This window comes from Stigmatopora argus, chromosome 16 (genome assembly GCF_051989625.1).
Source record: "Stigmatopora argus isolate UIUO_Sarg chromosome 16, RoL_Sarg_1.0, whole genome shotgun sequence".
Lineage (NCBI taxonomy): Eukaryota > Metazoa > Chordata > Actinopteri > Syngnathiformes > Syngnathidae > Stigmatopora > Stigmatopora argus.
The window spans coordinates 7,269,628-7,282,597 of NC_135402.1; the positions used below are offsets into that span (position 1 = coordinate 7,269,628).

General features: G+C 41.1%; 2 protein-coding genes across 3 annotated transcripts; one reads left to right on the forward strand and one right to left on the reverse strand.

The window, feature by feature from the left end:
• Positions 1–369: 369 nt before the first annotated feature.
• Positions 370–4,718, reverse strand: LOC144091390 (inactive phospholipid phosphatase 7-like). 2 transcript variants are annotated; one of them, XM_077623690.1, is made up of 3 exons: positions 3,758–4,718; positions 1,324–1,736; positions 370–816 (listed from the first exon to the last, which is right to left on the reverse strand). In XM_077623690.1, the coding sequence occupies exons 1-2, from the start codon at positions 4,251–4,253 to the stop codon at positions 1,348–1,350; spliced, it is 885 nt and encodes a 294-aa protein (XP_077479816.1). In that variant the 5' UTR covers positions 4,254–4,718; the 3' UTR covers positions 370–816; positions 1,324–1,347. The 2 variants fall into 2 exon arrangements, with proteins under 2 accessions (XP_077479816.1, XP_077479815.1); XM_077623689.1 differs by having other exon boundaries at positions 370–1,736.
• A 511-nt stretch (positions 4,719–5,229) lies between these two features.
• On the forward strand, positions 5,230–11,265 carry fam78ab (family with sequence similarity 78 member Ab). Its single transcript, XM_077622685.1, has 2 exons — positions 5,230–6,164; positions 9,168–11,265. Exons 1-2 carry the CDS (start codon positions 5,821–5,823, stop codon positions 9,691–9,693), a joined length of 870 nt encoding a protein of 289 aa, XP_077478811.1. The 5' UTR covers positions 5,230–5,820; the 3' UTR covers positions 9,694–11,265.
• Positions 11,266–12,970: the final 1,705 nt, after the last annotated feature.

The following is a 12,970-nucleotide window of genomic DNA, read 5'->3' on the forward strand; positions in this document are numbered from 1 at the left end:
CAAACCCACCATGTGATTGGCTCACATTAGGCTCCAAAAATCACCAAATGCATCCTGAGGGAAAGTGTTGGGAGCCCCTTCATGCTTGGACACCGCTGGAGACACAACAGTACAAGAGTGTATTGTCTTGGAAGATCCAAAACACATACAAAAATATTTGGGAAACATGCTTTACACTAGACCTTGATTAGGGGTGGGAAAAAAACAGCACCTGATTGTGTTTTTTGAACAGATGAGTGGTGAGTGTCTTTTGACTTGAAGGCATTGTTGCATCATGCTGGTTTCCTGTCAGTGTATCTAAATGTCACCACACAGGAAACTCATTCTGCATAGAAATGTGCAAAGTAGACACGTTTCGCCGACTGTTTATTTCGGAGACACATCAAGCTCTTCTGGAAAAAACAAACAATCTCTCTCATCACAATTTTTTTTTCCCTACCAAAAGTGGTAAAAACAGCTCTAAAAGACAAAAGAAATATTGTTTTCAAAGAACATTTGGTGCTAACATGCATTTTGGGACACTAACAGTTTATAGCCTTTAGTCCATGAATTCAAAAGTTGCCTAAGAAATACTTAAGTTGAGGGACAGGACATAAAATATATACTGAATAACAATCATGATTGGAAGAAATCCAAATTGCTGAAAATGTTTGATGACGAATACTAGTGTTGCACTGATACAATTTTTGAAGATACAGATTCAGACGCAATGGAATCGGAAAGCCCTTAAAATGCAGGTAATGGCCATTACAATGAAATAAGGCATCAATACTGTGTAGTCTAGACTCTTCAAGATTTAGTTTTCAACAGTCGCCCCTGAAGAAGAAAAGGAAAATTATTACATGATTTTTTTTCCTGGTAAGTTTTGTTAAAATGTGCTCATCATATTTTTGAGGTATTGCCTTATAGTTGAAATGTTTTTCTATGAGCACCATCATCAGCATCTATAAAGATGTTATCCTTGTGAGGAGGAGGGGAAAAGGGAAAAAATAGGCTAGTAAAAGAGCTAAGCTAATGTGATATGATAGCATTGACTTAATACAAATATCATGCTTGATACCAAATTGAAAAAAAAAAAATCAAATGTTGCCCTTTAAGAAAATTATGTCTCAAGTTTTAAAGGACTGCATTCACTTGTCAAAGACAATTATTTTACATTCAAGTGACAAAGCAGTAATTAAATGATTAAAAAAAACTTGGTATTGATACAGTATCGGCACCAGGACCTAAAAACGATGCAACATGACTGAAAACAAGTAGAAATGAAAGCAAGATTGCGAGTTGATTTAAGGCCTTTTGTCTCAAACTGTGTGGAGAACTCACTTGGAAGTCCTAACGCAGAAACAGTCAGGGGAAGGGGCTCCAACTGAGGGTCCCGATGGAAATGAGAGTCTGGCACGCGTTGGACGACAGCCACACTGTCTCCATCAGGCCGAAGTGGAAGAGGCCTAGGGCGAATCCGCACAGCACGTCCGTCAGGTGGTGCCGGCCCAGCAGCACCCGCGAAACCCCCACCAGGACAGCCCACAGCACCAATAGGATGCGAAGGGGCACGGCCAGAACCAGGTGGGAGAGCAAGAACTTGGACACCATGGCGGCGCGGCTGGCGTGCGCTGCCGGGAAGGCGTAGGCGTCCATGGCCACGCGGTCCAGGAAGCCCGGCGAGATCTCCCAGGGGCCTTTGCGCTTGACCAGGCGCTGCACGCCCGCCACCGTGAGCACGTCCAGAATAAGCGCTACAAGGGGAACGGATGAGAATATGCCACGTGAATGTACATTCTTTAAATTTGAAGGCAATTCAAAATCTTGGTGTGAAATGTGTGTTAGCAAACAGACAGCTGACCGGCTACTTTCAAAATAAGGGCGGGGGGTGGAGGTCATTAGAGTTACTAACGGAGATATTTTTGGGCGTGCCTAAAAAAAGAAACATCTGCTGTGCGCGCGCCAAGATAACGCTGCTAAGCTACGTGTGCTGTGTAGTTGTAACAAGTACACACCAGAGTTTAGTCATATTTTGTCAATGGCGTATGATTTTTTATGTATTATTTGCTTAAATTCTTGGTTGCCATGTGAAGGAATGGACATCTACGGGTGACGAGTTATTTCAATTCACTGCAGAAGGATGAAAAGAAGCCTTGTGATTGGATGTCTGTCATTTTGATTGTAATACACAACTAAATATTCTTTTACTCATTAGCAAAATACATACTGTGTGAATAGTACACAGACTGTAGACCTGTGCTGGTCTTATTTATTTAAAAAAAATTCTAAATGATGAAAAGTGGAATAAATGTAAATATGTTTTATTTAGTTGTTATTTTTAGACTATTGCATAGGTTATTATAGAATACATTTACAAAAGTGGCGTAAATGATGGCCAATCCATTTTAAATGCATTCTGTGCTGTCTGTCTACATGGGCTACACGGGGTTAAGTTTTCATTCTTATTAATGACCAGAAAAAGTCACTTGCCCTCTCAAGGGTTAAATTACTGATTATATTTTTATCCTGAGCTCATTAGAGCCGAAATAAATCTTTTCTAAATATGTCACACCACAGAGTAACGTGTCATTAACAGTGCCCACTCTGGCTTTTAACACGGTAAGAGTTACATTTCCTGCCTTGTTAACTACTCTTTTAAGTACTGTGCATACCAACTACCCCAAAATTACAAAACAATTCCCCAAACGGAATTAGTAGTTAGAATTTAAATTGGAAGCATCTTTCGTAATAAGTAAATATAAACAATATACAGGCACAGATTGACCAGCTTTCATTTCAGAACGCCCCGTTGTTCCATTGAGCAGATTTGTTAATCTTTTGGCCCAGTAATCTGTTTTTGCCGACAAAGTACAAAAGAGAATTACACAGGTCCCCATTGAGTGAATAATTATAGTAGGAGTGAAATGGGGACATTTGGCACGGGAAAAAAAGTCAAACTGGATTCTATTGAGTTCAAAAACAATGAAAAATGGGCTTACATATAATTCACAAAGATACTATGTGAATGTGCAGCTATCAGGAGAAAAAAAATGGGATTCATTTCATGATAATTATGTTGCATTACTAGTGTTACTCCAAACGATATAATTGTTGGGGCTTTGTGGTAATGCATACTCACTTGAATGTCAAGTAATTGCTATAATACCTTGGCCAGACACCCACTACTTTAATTAGTTGGCTACACTTGACGTTAATAGAGTTAATTTGAAGTGGGAGACCTTTCAGCGAACGAATATTCCAATTTATTGGACGGCTATAACTTTCAATGACAGCAAATTATGAATCTTTGTGGTGTAATTAGGCAGCCAACCTTGCATTCACTGTGTTCATCACTAATAGATGTACTATGATACCTGTCAACCTCTGCCGATAACTGCCCTTATAAATGATTATGATTCCCCTTACAAACCCCCAAAAAACCTAAGGGCTATAAGGGCAGTTATCGGCAGAGGTTGACAGGTATGTACTATCCATTTTAAGTGGAAAAGCTAGTAGCGAACGAACACCTGTTGAAGCGGATTGGACGTCAATCGCTGTGAATGGCAGCAAATAACTGCCATTCCCTCGAAACTGTGTAATTAGACAAGCAATTCTTTTGCTATGAATTGAAACAAGTTTAGGGCTAGTAGACGTCCAATCCATTTGAGCTGGGAGGCCTTAGCAAATGGGTAAAGTAGCGTTTATTTGGCGTCCAACCTTGAAAATGGCTCAACTTAAACCCCAAAGAGAACCAGGAATGTAAAACGTCACTCACCCAGCAGCAGGTTGACCAGCACCTCCTGTCCGGCCAGCGTGTGGCTCCGCGTGAGGCAGATGACGGTACCGACGATCCAGGTGAGTCCGTGGCCGGTGAGCGCCAGCAGGTTGACCATGGAGCGCCAGCCCCCCCACGCCGACCAGGTGTGTGCGCACACGCTCATGCGCTTGGACAGGCAGATGTCGATGGCGAGCAGGGAGCTCTTGGCGATGCCCTTGAACGACGGGTTGAGCTGGATGCAGTCCTCCTCGGGCAGCCGCACTTGGGCCGGCTCGGCTCGCTTGGCGGCGTCCGCCTTGGGCGCGCCATCGCCGGCTTCTTCGCTCGCCTGGCCGCGGACGGAGCTGGAGCGCCTCGGTCCCGCTGCCGCCCCGCCTCCACGGCTCTCCGGGGGTCCGCCGCCTCTCAGAGGCTGACTGAGCGACATGAATTCGGGTCTGTTGAGGACATTGTTCCGCTCCCGAGCCCTGGGTCTCACGCTGGGTCCGGGCATGTTTTGGACCTCTTGTCCGACAGACGCGCAACTGTGAAAATGGCTAAAAATAACACATCCTCCACTGTTTCCCTACCTCCCCGTGCCCTTAACAGATATATTTAGAGTTGCCGGAATGTGCAGTGGCCATGTTGGCCAGTCGCGGGGGTCATCCGACCCGAGAGCGATACTTTCCACTTGGACAAAAGCGCAAATGACCGCGTCCGCATGGTAACGATGTTTACTTCCGGGTATGGGCACATAAAAGGCGCAGGAAAAAGTCGAGCCCGACCAAAACAATGAACGCACAAAGAGCAGATCCAAACTGACTCCAGATCGGTTTGACGCTCAAGAAAGGTACAAAGAAGAGGAGTTCTCCAAGGTGCTTAACTTTCTCGTTTGCACTCAAGGTTCTTTCAAAAGAACAAAGTGGTGTTTTTAATTTATTTTGGAGTTTTATTTTTCTTAAAGATATTCAAAATTACTTTTATTAGCAAACATGGCTTTTCAAATTAGAGTTTTACTGAAAACGAATAATTAAATATGTTTTAAATATAAAAATAAATATACATTTAATAATCTATTATATTTTTTATAAAAATATGTAAAATTGCAAATATTAATATAATAGTCAAATAGCCTCATAATATTTTTATTTAAAGTTGAAATCAAAAAGGCGATTTTTGAAAATGTTTGTTTTTAATTTTTTATTAATACAATTTCATTCACTAATATTAGTTATATTGCGGTGCATAACCAGAGTGTAAAGTATTTCTGTATTCATTCCTATTTTGTTTTTATTAACAGTTGATTATAATAATAAAAATGTTATCCAATTGTATTATTATTTGAGACATTTCTGAGGCCTGTATACAAAGAAATTAACTTCCCTATAAAGGGTTAAGAATGAAAGCTTGTTTCCGCCTTCATTTCCCAGCATCCATCCCCGCATCGACGCACCCATTCGGACGTGACGTCACAAGCCTTAATATAAAGCCACTTCCAACCACTGCCCCAGCATTATAGTTGGCGAGCACCAGACAGGTCCACCTGTCAAACTCGGACATTTCATCCCGGCTTTCTTTCCTGCTCAACCTCGACTGCCACTTTTTAAAATGACTTTTCTATTTAAAATGACGAAACGTTCTCAGCATTTGTTTAAAAAAGAAGTAGAGATGCCTCTAATGGACGCGCCGCCGCTTCTTTCATGTGACATAGAAGAAACTATTTCCCCGATATTACCATTATACACGAGAGAGGCGCGCTTCCTATTTTCTTTTTAGATTTCTACTTTTCCTCCCCCCTCTCATTTCACGTTTTGATGAAGTGAGCCAAACCAGAGGATTAAAAGGGATTGAAGATTTTTTCCCCCCTTCTATTCCCTCCCATCGTCTATTCAATTGAGCGAATTTAAATTCCAACCTGTATTTTTTTCCCAGGCACGCAAACGCCCCAAAACAGTGGACATTTTTTTGTTTGCATTTGTTTTAAATTACCAGCAAGAAGAAGAGGAGCGTCTCCGGTTCCTTTCCACTGTGGAGGCTTTTTCCGAGCCATCTGCCGGTGACTTGATCCGGCCGCCGTCCCGATGCGTCTCCCCCCGAGGCGGACGCTCCCTTGGATCGTGTTGCTGTGGACCGTGGTCGAGTGGCTCCCGGATGCGAGCGCCATGGGCTGCCTGCAGAGCATCGCGTGCAAGCCCAAGAGCTTCCGGGACGGCGTGTCGGTGCTGCAGGTGAACGCGTCCATCGACGGCAGCCCGACCAGCATCGACGAGTCGTCCGACGTCATTCTGCGCTACCGCACGCCGCACTTCCGAGCCCAGGCGCTGGTTCTGGTGCCTCCGGTGGCCGCCAACGAGACGTGGACCGTGGGCTGGATCCAAGCCTGTAACCACATGGAGTTTTACAACACCTACGGAAGTAAAGGGATGTAAGTTGGAGCACCAGTCATGACACATTTCAACCATTTTAGTGGAGGGTTGCACCTGCCCCAAAAAAAACCAACCCGTGTGACCCACTATACCAAAATACGTGTTCTTTTTATATGTGGGTGGGTGCCAGGTCTCAATTATAAGTATTTACCCTAAGCAGCCCCCTTAAAATTGCCTTAAAATTGTTGAATTTTACAATTTCTCACGTATAAGCCGCCCTTGATTCACAATTTTCACCTCCATATTTACATGGTTTTAATAGGGAGTACAAATGTGTTACTTTGAAGGGAAAATCTTAAGAAAAATCATCACACTTGGTATTTCTGAGATACTGTATGAATCAAAAGCACATTGTTAGGGTCAATATCATAAGAAATTCATCCAGAAATGGTTGATTTCTTTACTACAAAACTGAAAATAACCAACAAATAGTAAATGTTACTTTGTCAACATCTACTGGTGAAAGAGTATAGCAAGTCTTGTAAGTATTTTCTTGCATATAAGCCATATCCTTTAATCAGTCATCATTTAATGAGTTACAAATACGTCTTATATGCGAGAAAATACGGTATATGAATGAATAGGACTAAATATTATCAATAATAAATTCTATTAGTCATGAAACCAGAAATACACTGCTTATGGCCCTCAATAATCATAACGAAGTTGTTAGGGTTTGTTTTGCAGTAAACATTAAATTTCTACTTTTAATCTCTAAATAACCAATTTTAATTAAAATAAATGCGATTAGAAATGCCAATTTTGATTTGTAAAAAATACAGTAAAAATGTTTTAATTAAAAAAATTGGTTTCAATCAAAATCTACTTTGAAGATCTTATCTCAAAAACAAGGGCTTGAGCTGACTTGTGCAATTTCACATCCTCATAAGTGAAGTTGCACAAGTTAAAACAAACAAAAACGGACCTACTCCCATTTGTTAGAACATTGTAGCATCTGAAAATGAAAACCAATACTTTAGTTTTGTGATGACCACCTCGACAAAACTGTTCACGGCTAATGAATAATTGGTTGACGTTACATTTATGATACTCGCAATTTACAGAAAGGGAAGTGAAAAGATGAAGAAACCTCTCTTTAGGAGACCATTTTATCCGAGCGGTGACATCCTGTGTGGGGCGACGACAAGTGGGCTCAGTATTGTCCTTATCTTCATGCCTTGCATTAAGATTAGAGACGCGTGTTTTTCTCGCCAAGGGGGAAAAAAAAAAAAAGCTAATGTATTCTAGCATTATGCGACTTTTCAAGTTAATTCAGGCTGACTTTTTGTAATTACAGCTAGAGTAAATATTTTTTCAATTGTGTTTATTAAGGAATCAATGAAATCAAGAGGGGAAAAAGTGCAAAACATTTTTTTTTAAATTTGAAAAACAAGGAAAGCGCAAAACCTTTGACCCCCTATTTGTGCTGTCATCCCCAATTACAACACTGCTACTGACATTCACTGGGATTGGACATCTAGCACCCCCACTGGCAGCCAAAGAGTTAATAAGAAAGACCCCAAAAAGTCCCCACACTAATAGGAAGTGACCCAAAATCTACAACTTTGAACCATGAAAGATTGAGCAAAGTAGTTGCATGTGATCTCTCCCAAAATTGCATTATCCAGTTGTAAGATGTTCTTTATAGCAAACAAATTTAAGCTTTAATTATTTAGGTAATCATCTCCACACACACAAAGACAATTCAGCAATTCATCTACTCGCCCAGGCCTAGTATATTTTCTGTTCCCATTCTACTCAACGCAGTGTTTGCTAAGGAATCTCATTTGTTTTTGTTCAAGCCCAGGAGGGTTTTTCATTTGCAAATTTGCTTAACATTGTCCCATTTAAACATCTTATCCCAGAGGCACACGTTGAGACATTTCTTTTCTCTTAAATTTTTCTGGCAGTAAAGATTTACATGAATTCATTGGCTGCCATTGAACAAATGCTCATTCTAGTCAGCCCCGCCAGTTCAAATGGAATGGATGTCTACTAGTGACAAACTCATTTGAATTCCCACCTCCACACTTGGCAGGATTACTGGGGCAGGTGTAAATGGGGGATTTGCAGACAGCGGCAAAATCCTGTGGTTCTGGCCCCACTCATTTCACCGAATTGGGACTAAATGCCCTCAGGACGTATTTGGCGGAATTGCAACTTCCTCATTCATAATAACAAATAAACAAAAGCAGTTGTTTATGTCTTGTGTACGCTTTGGTGCAGGCTGTATTTTCTAGTTGTATTTACATGCTTGGTGATATTTTTGTTATTTACATTAATTAATTGTTAACAATATTGTTCTCTATGGTGTTGACAAGACATCTTTTTTATATGCGCACTGACACTCCACTGTACACACATACAAACAATTATCACGCCTCACGTGATAATCGAGGCCCCACGGCGCAATAAGTCTATGTGATGGTAGGCAGGAAGGAAGTCATGTGGTATTGGGGGAGGGGAGATAATATTAAAACATGTCACTGTTATAATTTCAGAAATGATATAAATGCACTCAAATTTTTCATGGTGAAAACTAGGGCAAAAATAAAATCAAGTTTTTTTTTCTATTGAATAATACGGAATATTAAAATATGTGGACTTATCTCACTTGGACGGCAAATGTTAGTATTGTGGTCTACATGGCCCATATTTAAATATAACATTTAGTTACTTGCCAAATGAAAGGTGAAAAAATTGAAATATTGACGTACATTATATAATGTGCAAAACTTGTTTTAAGTATTTTTCTCTCTCCCTATTTGTGCTGCCAGCCCCCCAAAACAGTCATAACTTCAGAAAAACTCACTCTTTCTTGAAGAATTTAACAAATAAATGGTTGCTAGATGTCCTTTTGGCCAAAAATAGACATATCTGGCATTCATTAATTCATTCATAGGAATTAAAAAAAAACTCCAATTTATAGAATCAATTTAGAACTCGCAATTTAACGTCAGCTGATTAAGAATCTATCTAACATGGGTTCTATCCATCCTCAGGTCGAGTTGGGAGCTCCCCGATCTCCGCAACGGCAACATCCGTGCCATCAGCGACTCAGACGGCGTCAACTACCCCTGGTACGGAAACACCACCGAGACATACACCCTAGTGGGCCCCACCCGTAAAGACACCAAGTTCACCGTCAGCATGAACGACAACTTCAAACCCAGCATCACGTGGGGCGTGCCGGTCGGCGACGGCAACGCGTCCGAGCTCACCGCCGTCCGCCGCGACCAGAGCTTCACCACCTGGTTGGTGGCCATCAACCAGAACGCGGGCGAGACCCTGATCTTACGGACGGTCCGCTGGAGGATGCGCCTGGGCATCCGCGTGGACCCCGAGAAGCCCCTGGGTCAGCGGGCCGTCCTGCTGGAACCTTTTGCTCAGGAGCAGCCGCAGATTCAGAGCGAGAACGAGAGCATCCCACCCAACGCCATGCTCAAGCCTAACGCCAATGACGCCCAAATGCTCATGTGGCGCCCGCGCCAAGGAGACCCCGTGGTGGTGATTCCGCCCAGATTTTGACAGATATAAGGGTGCAATTCACCAAAATCATGACAAAAGCATACTATATACAATCCTTCCATTATTACTAATGTTGCGCCAATTTCGACAACAAAATCGGTATGAATACGGCACTAAAACATCATTGTTGTCAACTAAGAAATGAAGTGCTTGTGCTGTGCAATATTTTAAAAAAAATGGAGTAGTCCACCCCAAAATGATAGTTGGCGGCAAACCATTCTCCTGTGGACTGCAATGAGTTTCTCGCTAATCGACGTCCGATCCATTTGAAGTGGGAGGTCTGGCAGCTAATGAACAAATATAGCGCAGTGTTTTTGAGATTTAAGTTTACAACCGCTGGTCAACTTATCCAAGATCACAGCCTGTACGCACACCGCTACATAAAAAAAAAGTGCTTGTCATCATTACAAAGATGACATTTAACTGTTTGCTTCTGTGAATTTCTATGAGTTTATCCCTTGGTAGATGTCCAATCCATTTGAAGTGGGATATTTGGCAGCAAATGACCAAAGGTTGCGGGTTATGCATCCCTTGAGATTTTAAGTTTCTAACTGCTGGTCAACCCTTCTAAAATGTCCGCCAGTGACACACACTGCCATGAAAAAAGGAGCGCTTTTATTGCCCGTCCAAAGTAGAAATGTCCAATCATGTGGCGACCAATCACTTGTGAATTCAAATGAACTTATCACTAGTTGGCGTCCAATTCAAACCTCCCACTTTAAATGAATTGGACCTTTAATGGCAGCCAATGAGTCAACATTTATTTATTTTAATTGTATGGGTACAAATGACCAATTTCAAGATGATACAATTCTTTGGACAATGATCGAATATTTGCCAATATTACAAAACCTGCCTTGTTTCGATTTAATACAAGAGACTTTTATGTATCGGTACGAGTCGCTTTGCTGTTTGTGTCTATATATAAATTCTATATACACCGCTTGACTAATTTGGCATTTAAGTGTACCTGTTTCCCCTGTGGCTTTTATTTGGACAGCTCCATCACAGATTGGTAGTCGACCACACTGGAACAAAAGTATTGGAGCAATAACCAAGGAAGGCCATCACCTGTAAAAGATGCCATTTTGCCCGTGTGACTGTTACATATAATCGGGACCAAGTTTGAAATGAAAAGGAAGCATTTCTCACCTTTGGAAGTATTGGAATATCCCAAGCAGCTGTGAAGCCGAGCCAGTGAACAAACCACAACCGTTCTACCTTCAAGTTGGCTCACTGGAAGTCATTCAGGAATATGGAGTATTTATTTTTGACTTTGTGCACGCGTGTGTGTATATTGTTCATAGACTAAAAGCACGTTTTGCAGTTGTTGCGATCCACATGGCCTTACGTGGGCGCCGCTCAACGCTCCGTCCGAACCATTTTAGCCTTAAAACAAAGCAGCATTTTTTTCCCCTGTTAGCCCATTTTTTTCCTTTTTAAAGTTTAAGTCCAACCTTCCAGTATAAAAATGTTATTGTAGCAAAATACACATTTACCTGTTGGTTTGTATGAGAACATTTCAAATGTTTTTTTGTAACATCTGTTTTAAATAAATGACTCGGTATCTTTTTACCGTGTGCTAATTGTGTTATTTCTTGGATGCAAAGATGCTATGTGAAAATATGCGTACCAGTTTGAAGTCTAATAATACTTAAACAGAATAAAATGTAGCTTTTTCTTTTAAAACAAAAAAGGAAATCTTGTGTAAGTATATAACTATTTTTCCATTTTACTAAATGTTTTTTAATTGTTATAACGGCGCCCAAATGAAAGTTCATTCCCAGCTGCCCTCTTAGTTCAAATAGATTATCTACTAAGGTTATTAATTTTTATAAAAAATGTGACTTATTAGAATGTCTGGAAATCAACTGATGAAAATATGACTAGTAAAAGTACAATCATATTTATAATAACAGGTTAGAAATATGTTCTAGGTAACAAGAACAAGCCAAAGATGATTAATCTTCGAGGTTGTTTGTAAAAATAAACAGAAGATTAAAAACATTAGGGTAATGAGGTCAAAGGTCACAGATATCCATGAATTTGCCATGTCAAGCAGAGGTCTACTCTGAGTGCTGCCATAACTTTTAAATTTTTCTTCTGGAAGAATTTTGTACTCAATTTTCACCTTTTGTGATCCCATTATGAATCAACTAACAAGCTCGTTCCATTTATCCTGCGAGGCCGGCGGCCATATTAGCATGGTTACGTAACAAGCTCACGCTTGGCTGGGTAAGATTCACACCGACTCAAAGGCCATCCCATTGAAAGGAGGTTGAGAAAATAGGTCCGGCGGGGGACTCCAGAATTTTGAACCTCACTTGGGATGAAATAATAATCGGACATAGGCTTTGTCATCATCATTGACTCGACAAAAGCCTAATTGTCATAATACCCAGCAATGCGTATGACGAAATTGGTAAACGAACGACACCAAACTGGGGCGCATAGAGCCGCTGCATCCGTGCGCGCCGCCATCTTGGATCTCGGATGAAACCTTTGGGTGAAGGAACTCATCACCTCAAAAGCTTCTTCAGAATTTCTAGCAATCCACATTGGGTTGGTTGTGAGGGGGCAGCCTAGGTTGCGAGTGCAGTTCCTCACTAGGCTGCTCCAGGTTATGACTTTCTTAGCGTAGTAGTCCAGCGGACTATATGTAACTTAAACCTGAACGTGTGCGTGTGACTTAATACCTCTGCTGGAGGTATTTAGGCCAGAATAAGTTCATCTGGTCCTGTCAAGACATCGCTCGCGCTCTCACTAGAAGGTTATGTCCTTGTCATAAAACACACTCTGGTGATTCTATCTTCTATCAGAGGCTTGGTTTATCAGGCAGGACCACGCAGTCTCTAGAAAAACCCCATTGAGCATGTTTCCACACCTAAACACAGTCATCTCACAACTAATTAAAATCTAACGTTTTTACGATGGTTTAATGCTAACAGATTATTATTATTTTTTTTAAACATAAGGTGCACCCACCCGAGGCCACGTGTGGTACTCGTGATGCAGGACACTTCTTACTGCACCAGATAAGATGTCGGACGGTCTATTTATAATTCTTTTTGTGCAGCCAAAGAAAAAGGGCATTCATGGAGGACAAGAGGGAAATATATATTTAAAAAAAACTCGACAGCAGAGGGATTTTTTTTTCCATATCAAATGTAGGTTACGTAGCATATTCTAGCATGATATAGGATGGTGGATCTCAATGCTAACAAAGAAAGGAAAATAGCAACAGTCTCGGTTTAAATGAACTAAAAGACTATCACTG

What these genes read in the sequence shown, in the direction of transcription:
- LOC144091390 (XM_077623690.1), bottom strand. Translation starts at nt 4,253, where the DNA reads ATGCCCGGACCCAGCGTGAGACCCAGGGCTCGGGAGCGGAACAATGTC. An exon ending in GCTGGTCAACCTGCTGCTGG is followed by an intron (nt 1,737 to 3,757) that starts GTGAGTGACGTT and finishes TTCCCCTTGTAG; the next exon opens with CGCTTATTCTGGACGTGCTC.
- fam78ab (XM_077622685.1), top strand. Translation starts at nt 5,821, where the DNA reads ATGCGTCTCCCCCCGAGGCGGACGCTCCCTTGGATCGTGTTGCTGTGG. An exon ending in ACCTACGGAAGTAAAGGGAT is followed by an intron (nt 6,165 to 9,167) that starts GTAAGTTGGAGC and finishes ATCCATCCTCAG; the next exon opens with GTCGAGTTGGGAGCTCCCCG.